Source organism: Podarcis muralis, chromosome 16 (genome assembly GCF_964188315.1).
Source record: "Podarcis muralis chromosome 16, rPodMur119.hap1.1, whole genome shotgun sequence".
NCBI lineage: Eukaryota > Metazoa > Chordata > Lepidosauria > Squamata > Lacertidae > Podarcis > Podarcis muralis.
The window spans coordinates 4170411-4195715 of record NC_135670.1 but is presented as its reverse complement, the minus strand read 5'-3'; the positions used below and the strand labels follow the sequence as shown (position 1 = coordinate 4195715).

Below are 25305 nucleotides of genomic sequence, written 5' to 3'. Positions count from 1 at the left end.
TCAACGGGCGGTCAGCAAGATCCATTGAAAAAAATGGAACAACATGCAGCAGAAGCCGTTCGACTTCCAAGGCATGTTCAAAAACGGAAGCAATTACTTCTGGGTTTCCGGCATTCAGGTTCTGAATCATTCGGCTCCCAAGACACTTGAAAACTGAGGTTCCACTGTACTCTACAGTGGTACCTCAGGTTACATACGCTTCAGGTTACAGACTCCGCTAACCCAGAAATAGTGCTTCAGGTTAAGAACTTTGCTTCAGGATGAGAACAGAAATCGTGCTCCGGCGGCGCGGCAGCAGCAGGAGGCCCCATTAGCTAAAGTGGTGCTTCAGGTTAAGAACAGTTTCAGGTTAAGTACGGACCTCCGGAACGAATTAAGTACTTAACCTGAGGTACCACTGTATTTACATTTGCAAGCTCCACACCTGCTCAGAGGCCCCAGCTGCCGCAACTCAGAGTGTGAGCAGAAGCTGCCTGGTGACCCCCGAGCCTTAGGTGGAATCAACTTTCCTCTTCCCACATACCAAGCAGTCTCTCTGCAGGGTCTTGCACAAGGCGCTGTACATGTCAGCGTCCAGGAAGAGGCCGTCAGCAATGTCCTGCATGAAATCCAGGTCCTTGTAGGTGGGGAAGACCTTCTCCCGCTCCTTCTGGGAAGCCCGGCGCTTGTAGGTGGAGCCTTTCAGGTCGTACTTCTGGTGCATGCGCACCGAGCGGGGCAGCAGGTTGTTCATCACCACAATCCGGATGTTCTTGCCGCCAGCCTGCACACAGTAGAGGCCGTAGAACTTGGGGAGGAGGGTCCGGGGGTTCTGGTTCAAGTTCTGCAATAGTGGGGTCAGGGAGGGGGGAAAAACCAAAGTTCTCATTGCAAAGTCAAAGGGAAATAAAGATAATACAGTGAGTTCAGGACCTGCTGGCGGACAGCGATGATCAGATTACTTTAATAGTGGCTGAATTTTTAAGTGCTGTCCATGAAGAAAGAATGGGCCATGATAAAGAGACTTAGTGGTTCTTAATGGTAGGTGATGTTGCTGTGCTGTATTATATTATCTATGTACATAGATTTATTTCTTGGAGTTAAGAATAGGTCTGAGATAAATTGTGTTCGCTGAGCCTGTATTTTATACAGTCTGTATATGATGTTTGTTTGATAATGTGTGGTGTGATATGCCTAATAAAGGATTTTGAATTGAATTGATAATACAGTGGTACCTCGCTAGACGTATGCCTCGCAAGACAAAAAACTCTCAAGACGAAAGGGTTTTTGGTTTTTTGAGCTGCTTCGCAAGACGATTTTCCCTATGGGCTTGCTTCACAAGACGGAAACGTCTTGCAAGTTTGTTTCCTTTTTCTTAACACCGTTAATACAGTTGCGACTTGACTTCGAGGAGCAACTCATAGCACGCGGTGTGGTAGCCTTTTTTGAGGTCTTTAAAGACTTTGGTGGTTTTTGAAGCTTTTCCAAAACTTTCCCGACACCGTGCTTCGCAAGACGAAAAAAATTGCAAGACGAAAAAACTCGCGGAACGAATTAATTTCGTCTTGCGAGGCACCACTGTAACAAGTTCGGAGCTGGGTAGGGCCAAAAAGTCACCCCTCCCAGAATGAAGAGTAGTTTAAGCATCATTATATTTAATAAAACCTCTCATTCATCGTATGCTGCTTTAAAAACAAAAAAACCAGGGAGACAACATCAGATTGTTCTGTCGCACCCTAAGCTGACCGGCTCTCCCTCTTGGCTGACTCACCATGTAGTAACCCGGCAGCAGCTTCTGCAAGAACTCTGCCTCTTTGTGCTGAACTGTTTTGATGATGAACTCGTCGTCGCTGGAGACGTAGAAGATGGAGCCGCTGGCTCCGGAGTTGGAGAGCTCAATGAGGGGCTCACTGCAAAGGGAGCACTGCGGGGAGAGGAGGCAACAGAAGAACAGAACAGGCTTCTAGCCCTGCCTCTCTGGACACAATGCCAGAGTTTCGGACAAGGGGCACCCCCAGCTCCACCTGGAGATGGTAGGGGTTAAAACCTGAGAGTTTTTACATGCAAGGCTGAGCTACAGCCCCACAATAACAAAAAGCAACTGAAAGACATCCCAGTGGCGCTCTTTCTCCAAGCCAGCCCCCAACGCTCAGGGAGTTGCTTGTTCCTGCTCAATGCCACTCAAAGTGTACAGAGACTGATCTGGATCATTCCACCAGAGGAACCTCTGTTCTGCCCATTTTAAGTACAGCAGTCAGACTGAAATCTACCCACTCCACCCCGTCACAACTCATCTCTGTCCAGAGAGAAGATGGGGAATTCTTTTTTAAAAACTGTCAGGCACCTGCCTCCACTCACCAGGTAGTCATCCGGCCGGATCCCAAACAGTTCACGGAAATAGCGGAAGGCGACAGGAGCATAGGTTTTGAAGCGGAAATCGTTGTAGTGATGGGCCGGGGTGAGGTTGCTGCCTTCACTGGAGATTGAGAGGACAGAGGCAAATGAGCACCGCGCTCTTTCTGAGTCATCGCCATCTGCTAAAAGCGGCTAGTTCTCAAACCTTCTACCTGCATGGTCACTTTCCACATCAGTGAGTCTGTATCTGTGGCTCTGCTATGAAACTGGTACACAGCGCAGAGGGTTCTGGGAAGGCCCTAAGGAGCATTGTTGGCCCACACTGGCCCGCTGAGCCATGCCTTCACCCCTGTGTGAGCTAAAGATGCCCCTAAGAATGTGCCTCAGGGAATGTCATTCATGTGGGACCGCTAGTAAGCTTTCCAGGGAGGCCATCAGGGTTCCTTGCAAGAGTTTTGCTGAAGACTGCTGAGCTCTGGAGAAACTGTGTCCCTTAGCCCCTGTGTCTGTGTGCCACAAAGTAAAAACAGTGGCGACCCCCCAAAAATGGGGCTCTTCTTCTTCCAGTGGGGTGGGAAACTTGCATCCCACCCAGACACTCCTGGACTCCAATGCCCATCATCTTTGACTATAGGTCACACTGGGCCTGGGACCCCTTTTCTTTAACTCTGTTTATAACATTGGAGGTGCAAGTAGCACCTCTATTCTGTTGTGTTTTTGAATCCCCCCTTTTAAAATGGTTTGTTTCTTATATTGCGTTCCAATGGATTTGTTAAAAGGCATTTATTGTAAGCAGCCCAGAAAATGCTATGAAATGGGGTGAGATTCAAATGCTGTAAATAAACTAATGAGAGGTGGAAGCCCAAAACATCTGGATAACTGCAAGTTCCCTCGGGGGCTCAAGGCCCCTGTGCCTTAATGTTTTGTCCACAGCCTCTGAAATTCTGAACTACTTTGTCAGCTGGGATCTTATACTGGGACAGACCACTGGCCCACCATGTCCAATGCTGCCTACTCTGACTAACAGCAACTTTCAGGGAAGGGGCATTTTATGGAAAGGGCTGCGGCTGAGCGGTAGAGTACCTGCTCTGGACGCACAAGGTCCCAGGTTCAATCCCCATGGCATCTGCAGGTGGGGGGGGGACCCCCTTGGGAAACCCTGGAGTGTGGCTGCCAGTCGGTGTAGACTACACTGAGTTAGATGGATCAATGGCCTGAGTCAACCAGCTTCCTGTTTAAAACATTCCTTTATCCCAAACCACGAGGACTAGAATCTTAAGAGGAAATGTCAGTGGTAAGATCACTGGTGGCTCCCCAAGTTCAGTCCCAGGTACGGCTGGGGATGTTACCTGCCAGCTACTCAGGAGAGCTGCTACCAGTCAGTGTGGACAATACTAAGCTAGTCCGGCCAGTGGTCTGACTCGGTATTAGGTAGCGTCCTCTGTTTCCTGGGTCTCGAGCCAAGCAACATGTGTCCTGGAACCTGCTCCCTGAGGTGGAAATGCCAGAGGTTGAAGCTGAGAGTTTCTGTGTGACAACCACAGACTCTCCCAGGGCTCACAGCTTGGTGCGTGTTTTATTTCTATTGCTTTTGCCATTTTAAAAAAGTGTCGCTGGACTCCCTTCTGCCATGCCCCACCTGCTGCCTGCACTCAAGAGGGGGACCACTGGAAAATGTAAAAACACTTACCCCGGGAAGAAGATGCTCTCCACTACGTAGAAGTCTTGCATGAGGACATCTCGCTCTGGCTTGGTGCTCAGGCTCCCCACCGTGTGGGTGATCCCAAGCTGGATGGCACCTTTGAGGGCCGACGAAGTTGTCTGGAGGGGGAAACAGAGAACTGGCATTAGCCTCTCTTTTGTGGGATTCTGCAAGACACTTCCAAGTACATTCTTTTGGACGCAAGCAAAGAACGTCAGCATTCCACCACGATTTCGGAAACTCCAAATTTTAGCCTAACCCTGCTGATTAAAGCATATTTGTTTTAAGGTTGAAAACTCCTCTGTAGGAGAATGGGAAAGGGAGAATTGTGGACGATAAGGCTGTTGATCGTTAAACTGTGGAGGAAAAGAAGGTACAGTGGTACCTCTGTTTACGTACTTAATTCGTTCCGGAGGTCCGTTCTTAACCTGAAACTGTTCTTAACCTGAGACACCACTTTAGCTAATGGGGCCTCCCACTGCTGCCATGCCGCCGCCGCACGATTTCTGTTCTCATCCTGAAGCAAAGCTTTTAACGCGAGGTAATATTTCTGGGTTAGCGGAGTCTGTAACCTGAAGCGTCTGTAACCCGAGGTACCACTGTACAGTGGTACCTCGGTTTAAGAACAGTCCTGTTTACGAACGAATCAGTTCACGAACTCTGCAAAACCGGAAGTAGTGTCCCGATTTGAGAACTTTACCTCGGTCCAAGAACCGAATCCGAACGGTGGAAGGGCACCGGTGGCGGCAGGCCTCATTAGGGAAAGCGCACCTTGTTTTAAGAACAGTTTCGGTTTATGAACGGACTTCCAGAACGGATTAAGTTTGTAAACCGAGGTACCACTGTACCTTTTATCATATATAGTGGTCATGTAAGGAAATAAAGGGTTTCTGGGAAATTATATACAATGAACTGAAAATACATGTTTAAAATAACTTTTGTAAAAAACCCAGAAGCCTTTTTATTAGGAATTATAGGTACCAATATCCCAAAGGAACAGAAAAGACTCTTTATGTATGTGACAACAGCAGCACAGATGCCACTAGCCTAGAGATGGAAAGAAAAAAAAGAGTCCCTACCAGAGAAGAAAGGCAAGCCAAGCTGTTAAGACTATGCAGAAATGGCAAAACTGACTGGCAAAGCTCAGGGACCAAGAGGACAAAAACTTCAAGAAAGAATGGAAAAAGTTCATAATTTATTTAGGAGACCACTGCATGCAGATGAAAACATTAGCCGGATATTAATCTCACTTGTAATGTAACAAACACTATGGACGATATGGATAGATATAAAATATAGATTATGAAATAGTATGCAGTTAAAAATGTTGACAATAGGACCCATGGAAGGCATGGGAAGGAAGTCTCGAGATTCAGAGAAATCTCTTTATTTGGAAATGTATTTGGTATTGTTATAAATTTAGATTTGTACATTCAAATAAAAACGATTAAAAAAAAACGATAGTTAAACTGTGGAAGTCGCTCCCACAGGAAGCAGGGATGGCCACCAACTTGGATGGTTTTAAAAGAAGATTGGACGAATTTAGGGAGGATATGACTATCAATGGCTACTAGCCAGGATAGCTCTGCTCTGCCTCCATGGTCAGAGGCACTAATGCTTCTGAATATCCACTGCTGGAAACTGCAGGAGAGAGAGTTGCTCTTGGGCTCAGGTCTTGCTTGAAGGTTTCCTAAAGGAATCTGATTGGCCACTGTGAGAACAGGATGCTGGCCTGATTCAGGAAACCTTTCATTAAGTTCTTCCTTGGAATGTCCAGTCCTTATTCTGATGAGAACTTCACACAACACTGCTGAACTAGAGTTGACCACAAGATGTGGCTGTGCCAGCTACAGTCCAAAACATCTGGGGGGGCCCCAGCTTGGGAAAGGCTGCGTTGGAGCTATCCTACCCTGACCAAGTATTGTGAAGGTGCACTTAGTGAATTATCACAAGCTGTGCTGCTTACATTTCAGTGCCGAGTGACCCACCAGTTTGCCATCTCCCCTTCCCCATCTACGCTGATGTTTAAGCTACCTACCTGTCTTGTACTCTCTACAAAGACCTGAGGAACGAGATCATCACCCCACTAGTACTAACCATCCCAGGGCGCTCAACCGCTGCCATGATGGCCTTTCTTCTATCAGATCAAAATGAGCAGATAACAGCAAAGGTTGCTAGGTTCATAGCAGGGGCGATCAGAATAAGGGCCACTAACTGACGGCTGATTCAGGACTTTAAATTGTGCTCTTATATCAAATTTCCTTTTCTGCGTATACTGTAATGCTTTACTGTTGCTATGGCCATTGGCTAATGCGAATAAAGTTTTATCTATCTGTCTGCCTACCAACTGAAGAAAACACCTGTCTGATGAGGTACAAACATAAAAGCCTGCTGGATCAGGCCAATGGCCCATCTAGTCCAGCATCCTGTTCTCTCAGTGGTCAACTAGACCAGATGCCTGTGGAAAACCCATGAGGAGCATTTGAGCACAAGAGCCTCTCCCTTGCTCTGTTTTCCAGCAACTGGTATTCAGAAGCACTGCTGCCTCCAACTGTGAAGGCAGACCATAGCCATCCCAGCTAAAAAGGTAAAGGTAAAGGGACCCCTGACCGTTAGGTCCAGCAGTGGCCAACTCTCGGGTTGCGGCGCTCATCTCGCTTTACTGGCCGAGGGAGCCGGCGTACAGCTTCTGGGTCATGTGGCCAGCAGGACTAAGCTGGTTCTGGCGAACCAGAGCAGCGCACGGAAACACCGTTTACCTTCCCGCCAGAGTGGTACCTGTTTATCTACTTGCACTTTGATGTGCTTTCGAACTGCTAGGTTGGCAGGAGCAGGGGCCGAGCAACGGGAGCTCACCCCGTCGCGGGGATTTGAACCACCGACCTTCTGATCAGCAAGTCCTAGGCTCTGTGGTTTAACCCACAGCGCCACCCGCGTCCAGCAGCACTCAACAGCCCTCTCCTCCTCCATGAATTTGTCTAATCCTCTTTTAAAGCATCTGCTGTAAGCGATCACTTCCTCCTGTGGGAGTGAATTTCATAGTTCAACTACAGCCTGCAGAAGCTTCTGCTGCGATAAATCCATCAGCCTTTCAAGAAAGGTTCCACAAGACTTTCTGTTGCATTTTTAAATAGGCAGTTTAGTCTGAAAAATAATGAAGGAAGCCCAGCCGGTGCAGAACAGGGCAATGGGCTTTTGCTCGGCGGAGCTTCTTAGAATGCATGCAGAACACTGATGCTGAAAAGAACTGCGCTGGCTGCCAGTTAGCTACTAAGCCAAGTTCAAGGTGCTCATTCTGGTATTTTAATTGAGATTTTATGGCTGCGTTTTGGCTTTCCTTAAAAGAAAAGGCAATATACACATCCTTTAGATATAAAATAAAATAAATCTGCCTTGGGAACTCTGCTGGAACCTCATGACGCAAACCGTCCCCGGCCCGTCCCCCCACAAAAAACATAAAAGCTGCTGCATTTAAGACAAAATCCAGGTAAATATATATCTGCTACTGCCAGGCCCAGATCAGATCACCGCTTATCTTCCAAATGGCTCCAGGCGTCTCCGTCTGCAAGAAGCGATTACGTACTATACTTTTATCTGGCTTTTTAGACAATTATCGCCTCCAACTGTGGCTCGCAAATATTTAACAAGAGAAGAAGAGGGTGGTGGTGTCCTGGCATTTGGCTTACACACATAAAAACATATCAACAAGGAGGCAAGATGAAAAGGGGGCAGGGAGTGGAAGAAAAGGCCCTTGAGAAGGTAATCGACAGCTCTTGGCCAGGGCTACCAATTTGCTAGGAAAGATATAGGCAGCTGCCAAAGGAACAATAAGGTGACACCTCTTTATTTGGACAGAATAACAATTGTGAGCAAGCTTTCGAGCTGTCAAAATTCTTCTTCAGGCATAACGTTAAGCAAAAGGCGGGAGACGGGATAGAAAGAAAATGCTGAACAGTCCCAAAGCTTGTCGTTGATGAGAGATTTAAGACAGAATATGGGAGATACTAAACAGACTTCAGATTATCTTCCTTGGGGTGAAGTTTGTCTGAATCAAGGCTCATAGATAAACTCGCCCCTCACTGACTATGGACTGTAACCAAGAACAACCCTTAAGTCAGTGTGTTGCTTAACTGCAGCTCCCATCAGTCCCAGCGAGTAGGGTCAGTGGTGGGGAATCATGATGGGAGTTGAAGTTCAGCAACATCTGGGGGCCAAAGGTTCCTCCCCATGCCTGACTTAAGTTAGAGGCATGCAGAACGTTGATGGGGACAGGAGAAGCAAATGGTGGAACACCACAAATCAACAGCCAGTTTTGAATGCTGTAAAACAGAGGAATTCACAAAAGGGAGAAACAAGAGAAATCTGTGTATGTTGCAGGACCGAGGAGAAAAACGAAGCACCAGCTCTATTCAAAACACATGGTTGTCTGGGGGAATGGGTGCGCCCAGGCAAGGCGGCTGCGCGGTGCCCAATATTATTCATTGTTTTCTATCAGGCCTGTCTGAGAATGTGATGGAAGGACGCTCCCCGACAACGGCCTCACTGGATTCAAGTTCCGTCTCGTTCGGCAATTTCTAACACCAGCCAGGCTGTGCGCCTCTGGGAAACGCACAGGCCAGCCGCAAAGGAGAAAAATCACCTTCCTTTTGCCCTTAGCATCCAGCCTTGGTAGACTTCCTTTGTGCACAGAGGTTCTACTTAGCTATTGGGGGTGAAGGCAAGAGTTTGCTACCCTTCACGAATGCGTAAGAACCCAAGAAGGGCCCTGCAGTTGAACCGGGCCAAAGGGAGCGCACCCGGTGCAGCAGGCGGTTCTTGAAGTGGCCAACCAGATGCCCCGATGGAAAGTCAGTAAGCTGTTCCCGAGTGCAACGGCAACTCTCTCCTCTTGTGGTTCCCAGCAACAGGCATTCAGAGGCACATTGCTGCCTCTGAGCAGAAGCAGAACATAGCCATGGCAGCTCGTAGCCACTGAGAACCTTCTAAACACCTTCTGAAGCCATCCAACTTGGCCTGCCATACACATGGGAGTGAATCCCCCTGTTTCGCTATGCCTTGCGTAGGGCTCAGAAGAGCCCTACTGGATCAGGCGGAAGGCTTGTCTAGCTCAGCCTCCTGATCTCACAGGGGCTAAGCAGATGCCCCCAAAGCAGCAAAAAAACTTGCGTTCCCCCCACTTGCAAGTCCCAGCAGCTGCCATTTCGAGGCCTCCTGCCCCCCGACAGTGGAGGCAGAACATAGTATCTGATTGTGCCTGCAGAAAGGCATTTTTGGACTCTGCAGCAGCTGAAGGAAGGCCGATAATCCAAAACTGAATCTTGACAAGACAGAGAAACTGGGGGTGGTTCCTGGGTCTGGGAAAATAGGTTCATCCTGCTCTGGCGGGGGTTTCACTTCCCCAGACAGAGCAGGTATGCAGAGAGCGGGGCCCATCAGGGCAGCTCAATTTGCCCCCCCCCCACCAACTACAGGCCCATGATGTCATCACGCAGCGCCACTACAAGACAACACTCAAGGAAAAATTGGTGCTGGTTTGGGTGGGGTTGGAAGGAGGCAAAACTTCTTGCCTTGGCTGGAAACCTTTTCAAACTCCTACTTTACCCAGGTTAGACATTTGTCCCCTTAAAAGAAAATGAAAACGAGGGGGAGGTTTTCCAGGCTGGGTGCTTAGGGGAGATTCCTGCTCGCCACAGGAGACCAGGAAAGTGGGCCTATTGGCAAGGCTGGTGCCAAACGGTTCTTGGGAGTGTGAGTTTCCTTGCAGGGCTCCTAGCAACAGTACAAGCTGCTTGCGGGGAATTCCCCTGCTCCTTGTTCCTTTCCGCCTTCCCATCCCAATGCAAACTCCCCAAGAGCCAAGATCGGATTTCGAAGATCGCAGCCAAATTGGTGCTGGGGTTTTTCCGCCTGCCCCAACCCCAGGATGAAAGGAAACCCCGTGACCTGCCTTCGACAGCCATCGTTCGTCTCCAATGTCAGACAAAATAGCTTCACTCTTTAATCTGCTGAGATAAAGATCCAAGGTTGAGGCAGCTCCACCTTGGAGACTCATCAACACAGGGATAATTGTAAGGTTAGGACTGCTTACCAGTCCTGTTCCTTGCTGGAGGATTTTTTGGTGGGGGAGGCGGGCACGGGGGGAGAGGAGAAAAGATAGCAAGAAGCTCAGTAGCCTTTGCTACTGAACCACGCCAGAGTAGAATCTAGCACTGTGTGCTGCAGAAACCCAAGTCAAGAGAACCTGAAGGCTTTTTAAAACAGCCACCACCACCCAGTTTCTAACTCTAACGCCAGAGAGGGAACGGCTTGCGTTTCTTATGGATCAGAGGAAGGGTGTCAAGCTGAGATTGTGCCTAACTGTGCAGAGTCAGAAGTCCTCTCCCAGCTAGTTCAAAAGTGTATGAAACTGCCTTTAGAAGTACCTGTGCGACGCTACCTTCAGACCCCTCCTCAAAGCCTCTGCCGCAACCTTTTAACCCCCACAATCCACTTTAGCCAAATGCAAGGACATGCAGCTGGAATAAAGGCATACCACTGGATTATGGACTGTTTATCTGTACAGCGTGGAAAAGTTCCATGCACGTAGATGGTGAGATATACATAAAAATACAGAGGTTAAATAGGAACATAAGAAGCTGCTTTATACTGAGTAGGGCCCTTGGTCCATTTAGCTCAGTACTGTCTCCGCTGATAGGAAGCAGCTCTCCAGGGTTGCAGGAAAGGAGTCTTCCCCAGCCCTGCCTGCAAATGCCACCGGGGACTGAACCTGGGAACTTCTGCAGATGCTCCACCTAAAAAGAAGATCCTAGTCCTCATGGTTCTGAACAAAGGACTACAGTAGTTTAACAGTGGTACCTTGGGTTACATACGTTTCAGGTTACAGACTCCGCTAACCCAGAAATAGTACCTCGGGTTAAGAACGTTGCTTCAGGATGAGAACAGAAATCGTGCTCCAGCGGTGCAGCGACAGCAGGAGGCCCCATTAGCTAAAGTGGTGCTTCAGGTTAAGAACAGTTTCAGGTTAAGAACGGACCTCCGGAACGAATTAAGTTCTTAACCTGAGGTACCACTGTAGTAGGAATTTGCCTTATATCAAGTCCCTTGTCCATCTTGCTCAGTAATGTCAGCACTGACTAGCAGCAACTCTGGTTTCAGGCAGGGTGTCTTTCCCAGCCCTGCCTGGAGATGCTAAGCTAGGACCTTCTGCATGCAAAGCAGATGCTCCACCCACCGAACTACAGCCATGGACACCCTCAGCTAAAACCCTACTCTCTCCACTTCAGCCTCTCTAAATCTGAAACACAGGGAAGGCAAACTGGACCCACTCTAGAGGGTTGTCATCAAGGATCCCTGAGCCAATATATGTAAAGGCTTGGACGCGGGTAGCCAGCATGGGGCCCTCCAAATGTGGTTGGGACTCCCAGCTACCCTGAGCCCCAGCCAGCGTGATCAATGGTCAGGGATGATGGCAGTTGCGGTCTGAAACCACAGCACCCAGACAGCACCACGCTAGGTACCTTTGGGCTAAGAAACAGAACTAGCAGTGACTTGTGAGGTGCATAAAACCGCATAAAAGACTCTGAGCATAAAACCGCCCTGTACTATCAAGCACTTTGCAAAGCAGAACTGAGCAACAGGCACAGCCTGTGTCACAGAACTCTGACTGCCCATGCCTGTCCAATAAACAGACTGATACTAGGAGGCTGAGCTAGGGAGATGGGTCATATGTGGCAGAACGGAAGGGGGGGAAATCCACACCAAAGGCCGTCCGCTCTTGGTTACAAGTTTCAGTGCCTACCTTGATTTACAAACAGGCGTGTGGGGTTGCAATATTTGCGTGCCACTGGAGAGCTAGAAGAGCAAGCGCCACACAAGAAGACGCCAACCCCCACCGCCTTGGGGAAAGGAGGGTGCCGGTAAACGCGCAAAACAACAGATCAAAAGGAAACAGGAAGTGGATCTCTCTCTCTCGAGCACAGCTGCCCTGGTGAGATTCCAGAGCACACAAATGAAAAAAGGAACATAAATATTTGCAGCCTGATCTTCAGTGCCAGAACTCAAGAGCCTCGGAGTAAATGTCAGGAGGAAGTACTCTGAAATTATGAGGGAATCAAGAACGGCCTCTCCAGCTCATCCATGTTGGGAGCACTAGCGAGGACTCTTCCCAGATGCCAGGAGTATCTCCTCTCTACTACAATTCGCAAGTTCCTCCCTTCCCTGTCGCCACAGTCTTTTGCACATGTTTTGAATTCCAGAAGAGATCGGCAATCCCCACCCAGAAGGCCGCAACTTACAGAAAAAGACAGGCGTCGGAACGGACTGATCGTGTCAACCTCCATTTCATCCAGGTGCAGGGAATTGGCTCTGGGTCAGAGCGAGCTGGAGCATAGCTGTTCAACGTCAAACTACGTTGGGTCCCGAAGAGTCCCGCGTTCAGCCCGCATGCCGGCAAGAGAGATACGCGTCCACCATAGTTTGGTTCAAAAAGGAGCAAGAAATCCCAGGCTGGCTGGCCAGGGCTGTCTCCCGACAGCAAGGGGGAATTGAAAAACTCCTGAAATGGGGGCAGGGGGGTGGGAGGGAAAAGTCGGGGACCTTCTTTCCAAAGGCTTAAGAGAAATCTCTGTGCTGGGACAGTGACGCCGCAGTGGGACGGTTCGGCCTTTGAGCCCCTGGGATCTCCCGACATGTGACCAACCAAGAGCTGCTTGCAAAGTTTTGACGTTTACCTGGATTGCTCCAGCCTTTTATGCTCAGCCGGGTGACTCAGGTGCTGGGCGGAATCTGCTGAGGGAGGAGGGGCGGAGGGGGAGGGAGGGACATGCACACACACACACACACACTCCAGGGAAGAGAGAGGGAGACGGAGACACAGAGAGGTGGAAAAGAGCACTTGCCTTCTTGTACGTGGTTTCGCCGGTGGAGTCCACACCCCTGTGGCCTTTCTTGATTGTCTGTGAGGAGTGCCCAGAGGCACCGGGCAACTGGAATCGGAAGCAAAAAAGAAAAGAAAAGGGGGGAGGGGAAATACAGGCTTCAGTGAGATTTTAAGGCTCATCCTGTATGTTTCAAGACTTACTATCCCTGGCTGACAACGGATGATAAAACTTCAGGGGGCTTGATTTGGCCCATAGGTTTGCTAGTTGCCGACCCATGGCATAAGCAGAGGGAAAGAGAGAAGGGACTTGGCACACATGGGATAGCTCAGTTGGAGGAGCATGAGACTCTTAATCTCAGGCTTGTGGGTACGAGTCCCACATTGGGCAAGAGAGTCCTGCATTGCAAGGGGTTGGACTAGATGATCCTTGTGGTCCCTTCCAACTCTACAATTCTATGATCTGGGGAGGGGGCAGTTCTAGCATCTGTTCTAGAGTCATCCATACACTTTATAAAGCGATGGGGCTTTATAACAGAAAGAGACGACAGATCCCTGCCCCAGCTGGCTTACAATCCAGACACTGATTGTACCCTAAGGTAAAGGTAAAGGCACCCCTGCCCGTACGGGCCAGTCTTGACAGACTCTAGGGTTGTGCGCCCATCTCACTCTATAGGCCGGGGGCCAGTGCTGTCCGGAGACACTTCCGGGTCACGTGGCCAGTGTGACAGAGCTGCATCTGGCAAGCCAGCGCAGCACACGGAAACGCCGTTTACCTTCCCGCTGGTATGCGGTCCCTATTTATCTACTTGCACCCGGGGGTGCTTTTGAACTGCTAGGTTGGCAGGCGCTGGGACCGAGCGACGGGAGCGCATCCTGCCGCGGGGATTTGAACCGCCGATCTTTCGATCGGCAAGTCCTAGGCGCTGAAGCTTTAACCCACAGCACCACCCGCGTCCCTACAGATCCTTTATTGGCAGGAGTCCTTTTTCCTCTTATTCCCCTTCCAATTTATTAATGGTGGTACAGCCACTGGGGACTGCCTGGCTGGCACTGACCCATGACTGGGCTTCTCAGCGGTGGTCCTCCGCTTTCGAATGCCCGCCCTGATGAAGTGTCCCTGTCTCCCTCATTACTGACTTTTAGGAGGAATTGAAAATCATTCATGTTAATGTTTTTAACATTTGATGCTTGAAGAGATATTGTTGCCGACAACCCTGAGATCACTGTTTATATAACTTTTTTTTTAAAAAAAAACTTTTGTGATATTTTAAAATGTATTATTGATGTGTTCACCACTCTCTACTTCGGGAGGGAGTGCAGAATATAAACTGTAATAACAACAGCAACAACAGATACAGAAGAGAAAAGAGAGGGAAATTAAGGTGGGGTAAACAAGAGAGGAATGTGCTTTTCTTTTCAGAACAGGAGCAGGTAGAATCTAAAAATTCCACACGGGGGAGGGATAAATGGAGTGAGATAGCAAAAACACAATTATACCTATTTAGTACTTGAGTTGCAAGAGGACATGGAGACTAGGGACTGTGCAAGAATTTCAAGAAAATGTGAGGTTTAAGGGGGGGGGAATACACAGCAGCACCCAAGTGAGGGAGCAGGGGGCCTTCGGACAGCTGTGGGGGGTGGAGCTGTAAGAGTGGAGGTCACAGGCAGGGATGTGTTTAGCTGCAAGAGCAAGGAGACACAGAGGGGAGAGGAGACAAGTCTGATGTGAAAGGCGTGCACTCAGCATCTGATGTTTTCCTGCTCTGGAGAGCTGTTATAAAGCAGGAAGGAGCCCCAACTGTCAGGAAGAGAGCACGGATGGGTTGCATGCACACGAAAGCTCATACCAATAAAAAACTTAGTTGGTCTCTAAGGTGCTACTGGAAGGAATTTTTTTATTTTTGTTTCGACTACGGCGGAGCAAGACAGCTACCCACCTGGAACTCGGACAACTGTGTCTTTCCCCAGGAAAATGCACGCAAATATATCCCTAAGGGCTCCCACTCTGTATTTATATAGTGATACACGAATACATCAAATCAAGTCAATATTCGGAATCCTTGGCCTAAAATGCCTGCTTATTTGGGGCAAGATATTCTGTGCACCGAACATTCCTCTCCTGCACACGGCACCCATATAGAAAATTGATGGTTAGCAGCAAACTGATTCGAAGAACGGGGAGCTTTCAGAACCCACACCTGCAATCCTTTGAATGCAGTTGTTTTGCTTCTTGCGTTGTCCTCCAACACCCCCACCCCCAAATCGCAACTTACCTCGAACGTTTTTTTAAGTGTTGCTGTCCCGGGTGTCCCTGGAAGAAAGAAAAGGAAGACGTGAGGAGCTCTGCTATGAAACCATTTCCCTAGCTGCTCAAGGGAAACCCTGCCCAGCCATAAACCTTGCCAGGTGGAGAACGCTGCAACTGGATCAGGCCACGGGGGGGGGGGGGATCTAGCCCAGCACCCTGTTCTGCTCTATGAGAAGCCCACAAGCAGGATCTAACCTCAGCAGCACCTCTCCCTGCTGGCCATTTTCAGAAACTGGAACTCAGGGCCACGCTGCTGAGGATCCCAGAGATAGCATACAGCCATCACAGCTAGTAGCCATTGATGGCCTAATGCGCCACAAATCTGTCAGCTAGCTTACTTATTCCGTGTACAGTGGTACCTCGCAAGACGAATGCCTCGCAAGACGGAAAACTCGCAAGACGAAAGGGTTTTTTGTTTTTTGAGCTGCTCCGCAAGACGATTTTCCCTATGGGCTTGCTTCGCAAGACGGAAACGTCTTGCAAGTTTGTTTCCTTTTTCTTAACACCGTTAATACAGTTGCGACTTGACTTCGAGGAGCAACTCATAGCATGCGGTGTGGTAGCCTTTTTTGAGGTTTTTGAAGACTTTGGTGATTTTTGAAGCTTTTCCAAAACTTTCCCGACACCATGCTTCGCAAGACGAAAAAAATCGCAAGACGACAAAACTCGCGGAACGAATTAATTTCGTCTTGCGAGGCACCACTGTATATCTCAACTTTTTCTCCATGCATCTTTGTTGGTTTACCTGCTTCTCCCCCTCCTCATCCGTCTCCACAACAACCCTGTGAGGTAGATTAGACCCGAGAATGAGTGAGCTGGGGATTCAATCCCTGGTGTCCCTGGTCCTAGTTCGACACTAACAATTACACCACACTGGCTCCCTCAGTTATTTCCCTCTTCCATCACAGGGATATTGCAACAATGGGGTCTTTTTTGGGGGGGTGAGAAAGAAAATGGCACCCTGGGCTCCGTGAAGAGCAGGCAGGATAGGAGTGAATTATGGAAATAGAAATGCCCAGGGAGAACAGCACTGTAACTATAAACGTACAGAATTGCAGCGTTGGAAGGGACCCCAAGGGCCATCTAGTCCAACTCCCTGCAATGCAGGAATCACAGCTAAAGAATATATTTAGCCAATACGTAGTTGTGAGGTCAACAACTGGCTTATCACAATGTCACCCCAGTCTAACTCTGTTGCCCGAAGCATCAAGGAGCATCAATACCGGACTCAGGCTCAACCGGATTCTTCAAATTCCTCAAATCTTGTGTAAACTGAGGGACACGCAAAACAGAGATATGACTCAGCCAGATGCCAACAGCTTAAGTGCTTTTCCACACACAGAACACACAACCCAGCTCACTGCGAATCCATCTGGCCCAGGCTCGGCAAGCTCAGTGACAGAAACTCAGATATATAAGCTAATCACCTAATGGCACCTTAAACATGGGTTGCGGTTGCCACAATGGACTGTCTAGGCACCATTCCCATCCCGGAAATAATAATAATAAATTATTTTATTTTTATTACTATTACTATTATGATGATGGTGATTTCTATATTAATTTATATTTTAAAGAACAAATCTCAAAGCGCTTTACATATAAACCATCCCAGACCCTGCACTGCTCACCCGAGGCCCTTCTTCATGTGCCTCCTCGTGAGGACTGGAGAGCGGCAAAACGAGAACGGGCCTTTTTCGTGGTGGCTCCCTGTCTGAGGAATGCCCTCCCCAGGGAGGTTCGCCTAGCACCTTGTTTATTTATTTTTAGGCCCCCGGCAAAAACGTCCCTCTTCAACCAGGGGCTTGGGGTGATTCAGATTCTACAGCCTTTTAAATGTGAATTTGGGAAGGGGGTGGGATTATGGTTTTGGTGTTTTGGTTTAATTATCTACTTGTGTTTTATCTTGTATTCCGTGAACTGCCCTGACATCTTTTGAGGAAGGGCAGTATATAAATTTAATAAACAAACAACACATGAAAACATCAATTCAGAATAAAACAAATTCACGCTTCAAGGAAATATTTCAGGTACGCAACAACAGCAGCAAGGATACTGATTGCTAAATATTGGAAAACACAAGATTTGCCCACGCTGGAAGAATGGCAGATGCAACTGATAGACTACATGGAACTAGCAGAAATGACAGGCAGAATCCGCAACCTGGGAGAAGAAGTAGTGGAAGAGGAGTGGAAAAAATTCAAGGACTACCTACAAAAAAATTGTAAACTGTATGAATGTTAAGAGGATGAAAGAGTTAAATTAAGGGTGGCATCAGTAAATTAGTTAAAAAGAATGCGAGAGTATGGTGAAATTTGATTTAAAATTAATTATTGAATAATATTATGTTTAAACTAAGGTTTTAAGTTTTTTGGGAGGTTAATTTAAAATGGGAAACATAATAATTGGAAAATACAAATAAGTATCTGAAACAAGGTGATAAATTGCTGTCTAGAATTTCTCAAATGTGGAAAGCTGGAACAGAAGATGTGAGGAAGTCTGAATAATTATGAAAGTAAGATTTTGATCATGATGTTATATTTTTTATTTTTCTTGTATGTTTTTTTTCTATTGTGTGATTATGCTTATTCTTTTCTGTTCTTTTCTTTATGTATGTTGAAAATTTTGAATAAAAATCTTTATAAAATAAAAAAGAAAAAAAATGAAAAAAAAAATATTTCAGATCTTTCTCAGCCGACCAACAGGGAGGGAGGGTGCTGGGAGCTGCACTACAACGAAATCTGGAGGACAGCTGGTTAGCCACCCCTGCTTTAGGGAATGGGTGAGGTGAAGAGGAGTGAGCAGTCTGCTTCATAAGGGCTTTGCAATTATGGAGCACACGTCCTCGGGCACAGAAAGATGTACGACACTATCCAGAAGAGAATGCAGCATTCCAGAGTCTCTGCTTCTTGCAACATGAAAACAACATTGATGGCAGCCCTACCAGGGGACAGGTATCCTGGCTGCCACTTAGCCACCCCTGGCCTAAGGTAGTCCTGGGTGGAACACACCAGCGGTGGCCGGGGGGGGGGGGTAGAGAGAGCGCGCAGGTACCATCAAATATTAAACAGGCAGTCTCAGGCAGATCAGCCCGAATTTCTACCTGACTTGATACTGTATTTATTATATTCTCTGATTTGCATCGTAGGTCCTTTGATGACTAAAACGACCATTTGTTGCCCACAGGAGTAGGTTAATAGCTTTCCAACACATGCAAATAAATATTATAAAATGCCAGGGTACCCAATGCTGTAAGATGTTGACTTCCCTAGGAGTAGGACCCCTTTCTTCCTCAAGATGGATTTTGGGGGTAGGAAAGGGGAGAAAGGGCTTTCTCAGGGGTCAGGCTCAAAATTATAGTTTCTGCCCACCTTTCCAGTGTTTTCACAATACACATGTGGAATGAGGCAGCTGTGTAGCATGCACTGAAATCCCACACGAATGCAGAAAGCCTGTGGCATATAAGCACAGACTTCAGTTCCTAAGAAACTGTTGGGCTTTTTAAAGCACGTTCCTAGACCTCATCGTTACAAAGATATGCTTCAACACATGCAGGAACACTGCCCGGCTGAAAATCAGCAATATAGGTGGCTGAGTAGGCTTTCTATAGCCCATGTTTAGAATTATTATTTTTTTCTTTTTGAATGATGCGACGTAGGAGATAAATATATGTATATCTCTCATGCGCAACCTTAGTTTGCATAAATTATACAAGTCACAGAACACAGCTTTTCTCTGTGCAGGCAGCCAATGGGTTTTAGGGTGGAAAACACGCTGCACTTCTCACACACCTGCCTCACAGCTCCTAACTCGACTCAACGTGACTTTGCCAGGCCTTGCCCTGCATTCTCACAGCCACCACCCATAAGACCTGCATAACTTTTACCCTACCACTCAGTAGCCGCCAATTACACTGGTTGGGTCCGCCCACCCTGGTCACGGGCAGCCAATGAACGCAGCTGCATTCAGCTTGCTGCCAGCACTCTCTCCTTGGAAGGCGGCCTGAGACAGGTTCCGGTATATGCGCTCAGAGGTTCAATCACACTCTTCCCTCCCCGCACATCCTGTGCTCCCAAGAAAAAGGGTGAATCATCAGCCGGCTGGGTTGCCAAGCATGCTCCGTCATGCAGAGACGCGTGTCGGGATTTCGGCAAGCGGGAGGCTGGCATGAACGGCAAGGAGACAATCTGTCGAGGGTTCAGGAGAAGGGCGCTCCTAAGAGTCCAGCTTGCTCCCTGCTGCCTGGAAGCAGCCCGGCAGCTTGAAGGAGCCAAGTGGGTTCTCTTGGCTTCAAGGATGCGCAGGGGGAACTTCCCCAGGTGACCTCTCGGAGCTCGACGTTCATCCCCGAGAATCAAACTCCAAATAGCTGCCTGCTTCTGGAATACGCACAGTTGTTTCGGCTCTAGGAGACATGGAGAGCTCTGCTGGATGAGACTGAAGGCCCATCTAGTCCTGTATCCCATGTCATAAGGCTTCAAAAAAAACCTCAAGAAGGGCACAGAGAGCAAAAGCCCCCCTTTCACCTCCCCCAGGCTCCTGGTCTTTCACAGTCGCCTGTGAACACAGATGGGCTAGTGGGAGTCATAGTCTGAAACTGCTGGATGACATTAGTTTAGGGTGTTCAGGGAGTAGAAAAGAAGTATTAAGGAACTTTCAAGCAAAAAATAAAAAGGCACCCCCTAGTGGACAAGGGAAATGGCAACAGGAATTTTTACAAAGCCTTAGACTCACAGAAACATAAGAGTAGGAAGGACTAAAATGTATTTACATGACAAATTATTAGTCATGTTGTCAACTTGGACTACTCCATTCTCATACAGTGCAGTAATATCCTCTTTGCTTAACGAGAATCATACAATAAACGGGTCCAGTAAAGAAGGATTTATGAGGAGAGAGTGATTATTCATGAAGGAGGCATCCTAAGAAAAAGACTTGTTTCTTAAAAACCCAGCTACTCTGTGGGAGGCTACTGACTTCATTTCAGGAGAACATAAACCATGGAAAATAACAATAAGAGGCCCAGGAATGTATACAAAAGGCAGTGGGGTGAAAAAGGCTTTTTTTTTTAAAAAAAAAAAAACCCAATTATTTTCTATTTGGGCAAGCAACAGTCAGCACATCTCAGTTGCGTGACTAGTATTCACAAAGCAGAATGGAAGGGCAGTCCAATCAACACTTTTACCTATGGCACCCTTGCGGTAACGAAGGATTGTTGGGGTTCGGAGAAGGGCCTTTATGGAGCCTTCTGCCCAAGGTTTGAAAAATGTCACTTTTACTGGGGGTTGGGAGGAGGAGAACAGACTTCTGTTTTCCATGAGGCATTTAAACTGATCTAGGTACTGTGGCTATACTTCTGTTGTGTGGGTTTTTTTCAAATTAATGTTTGGTTTCACGATGCCCTCCCCTGGTCCAAACTTGTTGACTGTATTGGTGCATTTGGAAGAGTGGCATACAAATGTTTAATGATAAATATAAAGGCAGTCATCTCACTAGAAGCGCTTAACAGCTCAGGGAACCTGCCCTGCTGGCCCTCCACATGGAAGAAGATGGAAGTGGAAGGCAGGCTCCCCCCCCCCCCCACCACCATCCAAACCCAGAGCAGCAATGTAGCTCAGCCTTCCCTTCCCATTCACGTCTTCCCCAAAAAGGAAAGATCTTGTGCTTCTGGCCTCACCCACCATATGTAGGCAAGGCCTGGAGCACACAAATATTAACTGAAATAGTTTAAGTAGAATCTAACCTACCATGAAGATTACCAAACACTCAAAGGAGAGAAATAATAATCATGGGGGACTTCAACTTCCTCGATATCTGTTGGGACTCAAACTCTGCCAGATTGCAAGGTCTGACAAATTCCTCCAATTTCATCTCCCAGAAAATGGAAGAACCAACAAGGGGTCCATCTATCTTGGACATGGTCCTCAACAATAGGGAGGAACTGACTGATGAAGTGGAAGTGCTGGGAAACCTGGAAGGAAGTGATCATGTTCTCCTGGGTTTCAGGATACAGAGGCAAGAGAAAACCAAGTGTAGTCGGACACGCACTCTGGGCTTTAAGGAGGCCAATTTCAAAAAGCCGAAGAAGTTACTGGGTGTGATCCTGTGGTCAGAAATACTCAAAGAGAAGGGAGTCCAATTAGGATGGGTGTTTCTAAAACCAGTAATATTGAAGGTCAAAATACAAACAATACCAACAAGAAGGAAAAATGGGAGGCATCTAAGGAAACCGGTGTGGCTGCATAAGGAGCTCACAGATGAGCTGACAGTTAAGAAGGGCATGTATAAGAAATGGAAGAAAGGGGAAATTGCAAAGGAGGAGTATACACAAGTGGCCAAAAGTTGCAGGGGGGAAAGTCAGGCTGGCTAAACCTCAGAATGAGCTCAGGCTTGCAAGAGAGGTTAAAAAGAATAAAAAAGGTTTCTTCGGCTATGTCCAAAGTAAGAGAAAGAACAAGCAAGTGGCAGGTTCTCTGCGTGGGGAACACAGAGAATTACTATTGGGTGACAAAGAAAAGGCGGAACTACTCAACACCTAATCTGCCTCTGCCTTCACCCAAAAGGAAAGCGATGCCCAACCTGGTGATAACAGAACAAATTGTGTAAGGAGGGAGCTGCAGCCCAAGATAGGAAAAGGGGTAGTAAGGGAACACCTAGCTACTTTAAATGAATCCAAATCTTCAGGGCCTGATAAGCTGCATCCAAGGGTACTAAAGGAGCTGTGGATGTAATTTCAGAAACTTTGTCTATTATCTTTGAGAATTCTTGGAGAACAGGTGAGGTCCCGACAGACTGGAGGCAGGTAAATGTTGTCCCCATCTTCAAAAAGGGGGGGGGAGGAGGAGGAAGACCCAGATAACTACCGACCAGTGAGCTTGACACTGATACCAGGGAAGGTCCTAGAACAGATAATTCAACAGTCTGTCTGTGAGCATTTAGAAAAGGATGCTGTGATTACTAAGAGCCAGCAGGGGTTTCTCAAAAATAAGACATGCCAGACCAATCTGATTTCTTTTTTTTGATGAAATTACAAACTTAGTGGAAGGGGGAAATGCTGTGGGCATAGTTTCATGGGACAAAATCTCCCATGATATTCTCATGAGGAAGCTGATAAAATGTGGGTTGAGCTAAGTACAGTCGTACCTTGGAAGCCGAACGCCTTGGGACCCGTATGTTTCAGCTCCTGAAAGATCGAAAACCGGAAGCGAGTGTTCCGGTTTTTGGAAACCAAACGTCTGGTGCGGCTTCCGACTGAGTGCAGGAAGCTCCTACAGCCAATCAGAAGCAGCACCTTGGTTCTTGAACGGTTTAAAATTTGAGATCCGAGGTACGATCCAAGGGGATTTGTAGCTGGTTGACTGACCGAGTACTCATTAATGGTTCCTTGTCATCTTGGAAAGAAGTGGCAAGTGGGGTGCTGCAGGGTTCTGTCTTGGGCCTGTTGTTGTTTAACATCTTTATAAATGACTTGGATGAAGGAATTGAGAGGGTGCTCATCAAACTTCCAGATGACACCAGACTGGGAGGGACAGCTTATGCTGCAGAAGACAGGATCAAAATTCAAAATGACCTTAACAGATTGGAGAACTGGACCCAAACAAACAAAATTAATTTCAACAGGGGCAAATGTTAAGGTTCTCCACTTAGGCAGGAAAAACCAGATGCACAAATATAGGATGGGGGACACCTGGTTGACTAGCAGCACATGTGAAAAGGATCTAGAGGTCTTGGTGGACCACAAGCTTAACATGAGTCAACAATGTGATGCAGCAGCAAAAAAGGCTAATGCTATTCTAGGCTGCATCAACAGAAGTATAGTGTCCAGATCAAGGGAAGTAATAGTACCACACTATTCTGCCTTGGTCAGGCCACACCTGGAATACTGTGTCCAATTCTGAGCGCTACAATTGAAGGATGATATTTACAAACAGGAACTTGTGCAGAGGATGGCAATCAAGATGACCAAAAGTCTGGAAACCAAGCCTTATGAGGAACAGTTGAGGTAGTTGGGTCTGTTTAGCCTGGAAAAGAGGAGACTGAGAGGAGATATGAGAGCCATCTTCAAATATCTTAAAGGCTGCCCCATGGAAAATGGAGCCAGCTTGTTTTCTCCTGCTCCGGAGGGTAGGATCAGAACCAATGGTGTCAAAGGAGATTCTGACTAAACATCAGGAAGAACTTTCTGACAGTAAGAGCTGTTCAGCAGTGGAACAGACTCCCACAAGAGGTAGGTAGACTCCTGCCTTGGAGGTTTTAGCTGTCATGGATGCTGTAGCTGAGATTCCTGCATTGCAAGGGGCCGGATGCCCTTTCCAACTCCTATGCTTCTTGTTCATGTCAGTTATTCAGCTTTCAAGCCACAGTGGCTCACCTGCAGCCAAGGTTTCACACATTCCCCCTTTCCTTGGTAGTGAAAAAAGAAAACTGTGTTGACCAGAATGAAACACCTTCCTCAAGGCAGGTGGGGAGTCTTGACCCCAACTTCGTACTCCATCTCTGAAATTCAGTGCAAGGACAGCAACCTCTTGGCTCTTTTCTCTAGCACTAAAACTGGAGGCAAGAGGTGACTCTTGCCACAGCCTCATTCCAAGCACCTTTGGAAACACAGCACAACTGCAGGGTCGACACACGGCCACCTTCTGGCTCCCAGGTTGAAAAGCGAGAGCCGCTTATGCTTGCCAGAGGCTGGGAGGACACTAGCCATGGCAAGGAGAGTTGTGTAATAATCCTGCAAGCTTGAGAGAAATGAAAAGCATGGACATCAGCCGATACCAGCAGGCTTAGAGCTCTAGTGCTTAAAAGCGTGGAGGAGTGTTGCTCAAGCAGAGGAGGAGGAGGGTGGCTGCTTCAAACAAACATGCAGCGAGGTTGCGAAAGCTATTTGGAGAAGATGTGTCACCGGCACTGGCATCCTTGATCTTGCACTTCACACCAAGTCTGTGCATCAAGGAGCTGCAGAATTGCCGCTTTGTTATCGAGGACGGAGGCAGAACAGAACAAACCGCCTTCTCTTACTCACACATTAAAAATAAATAAAAATGAACTGTATTTTGAACAGGGGTGGGGGACCCCAGACCTAGGGGCCAAAGGCAACCCACCAGGCCTCTCCTCAGGCCACACCTCCTCCCTAGCCACACCTCCTCTCTTCAGGCCACACCCTCTCACCAACCTTGCTTCCTACCTGGCTGGAACCTGCCCTTGACTTGACTGGAAGGAAGGCAGAGAAGGGCCTGCCAGGGTGTGTAGGAATTTGCTCTGGCCACTCTTGCCTCTGGCCCTGCCCACCAGGGGCATTTGGCCCAAAGGCTGACAAAGATGTCGCCCTCTCCTCCAAATATAGAATGAATGCCACAAAAGAGGACTCTTGAGGCAGACATTAAACACTGCATAGGTACAACGAGTGGGTGAAAACCATTGACCTAAATCAAAGACGGGGTCTCTGCGGCCGTCGGCCAGACAGGATCTGGAAGAGGTCATTGGCTCTGGCTCTCTGTAAACCTTCCAGAACATCATCTGGAAGGACTACTGGTTTCCCAACCCTGGTGTGAACAAAACGTGAGTTAAAATGAGAACTTCTCTACCACGACTGGTACAAAAGGAATGACTCAAGGTTCTGGGAGAGAATGTTTTACCATCAGAAACCCCAGGGAGCAGTGGAAGACTTATTTAAGAGACTTGAGAGAGCCTCTACAAGCTATTGTTGGATCACAGATGGGGGAGAGCATGCGGTCCTCCAAAAACTGTGGGATTCCAACTCCCAGCAGCCAGCATGACCAGTAGTCAGAGAAGGTGATGGGGAGTTGTAGTCCAGCAACATCTGCAGAGCCCCACAAGTGCTCCCAATCCTTGGGATAGATAATACTGGGAAAGATACAATAATGCAGGCAAAGGTAAGACCCATGGCAGCTTCTAGGCGACCAATACCTGGAAGTCTCATGTAAAATGGACAGGTTAATATCAGAATGCCTTTCAGGGTTGGTGTAATAAACTTCTGTGCTCTGAGCACTTAAATATTATTGCCACAAAGAGTTCCAGTGCAGAGCTCTAGGACCACCTGCTCTAACCTAAAGATAAGTTAAGGAC

General features: G+C 47.7%; 1 protein-coding gene across 8 annotated transcripts in view; it reads right to left on the bottom strand.

Annotated features, from left to right (window-relative positions):
* The window catches only part of PIP5K1A (phosphatidylinositol-4-phosphate 5-kinase type 1 alpha), a 49012-nt gene that overhangs the window by 17750 nt on the left and 5957 nt on the right, over positions 1-25305 (bottom strand). For all 8 annotated transcript variants that reach the window (XR_013391066.1, XR_013391068.1, XR_013391067.1 and 5 more), the window contains exons 2-7: positions 15188-15225; positions 12934-13020; positions 4025-4155; positions 2338-2455; positions 1751-1903; positions 524-823 (exon numbers count right to left, since the gene is read on the bottom strand). Coding sequence is in view for 5 of the 8 variants with exons in the window: in XM_028709002.2 (XP_028564835.2) it covers positions 524-823; positions 1751-1903; positions 2338-2455; positions 4025-4155; positions 12934-13020; positions 15188-15225 (827 nt within the window). In the remaining 3 variants the exon portion in view is untranslated. The remainder of the gene's footprint in view (positions 1-523; positions 824-1750; positions 1904-2337; positions 2456-4024; positions 4156-12933; positions 13021-15187; positions 15226-25305) is intronic.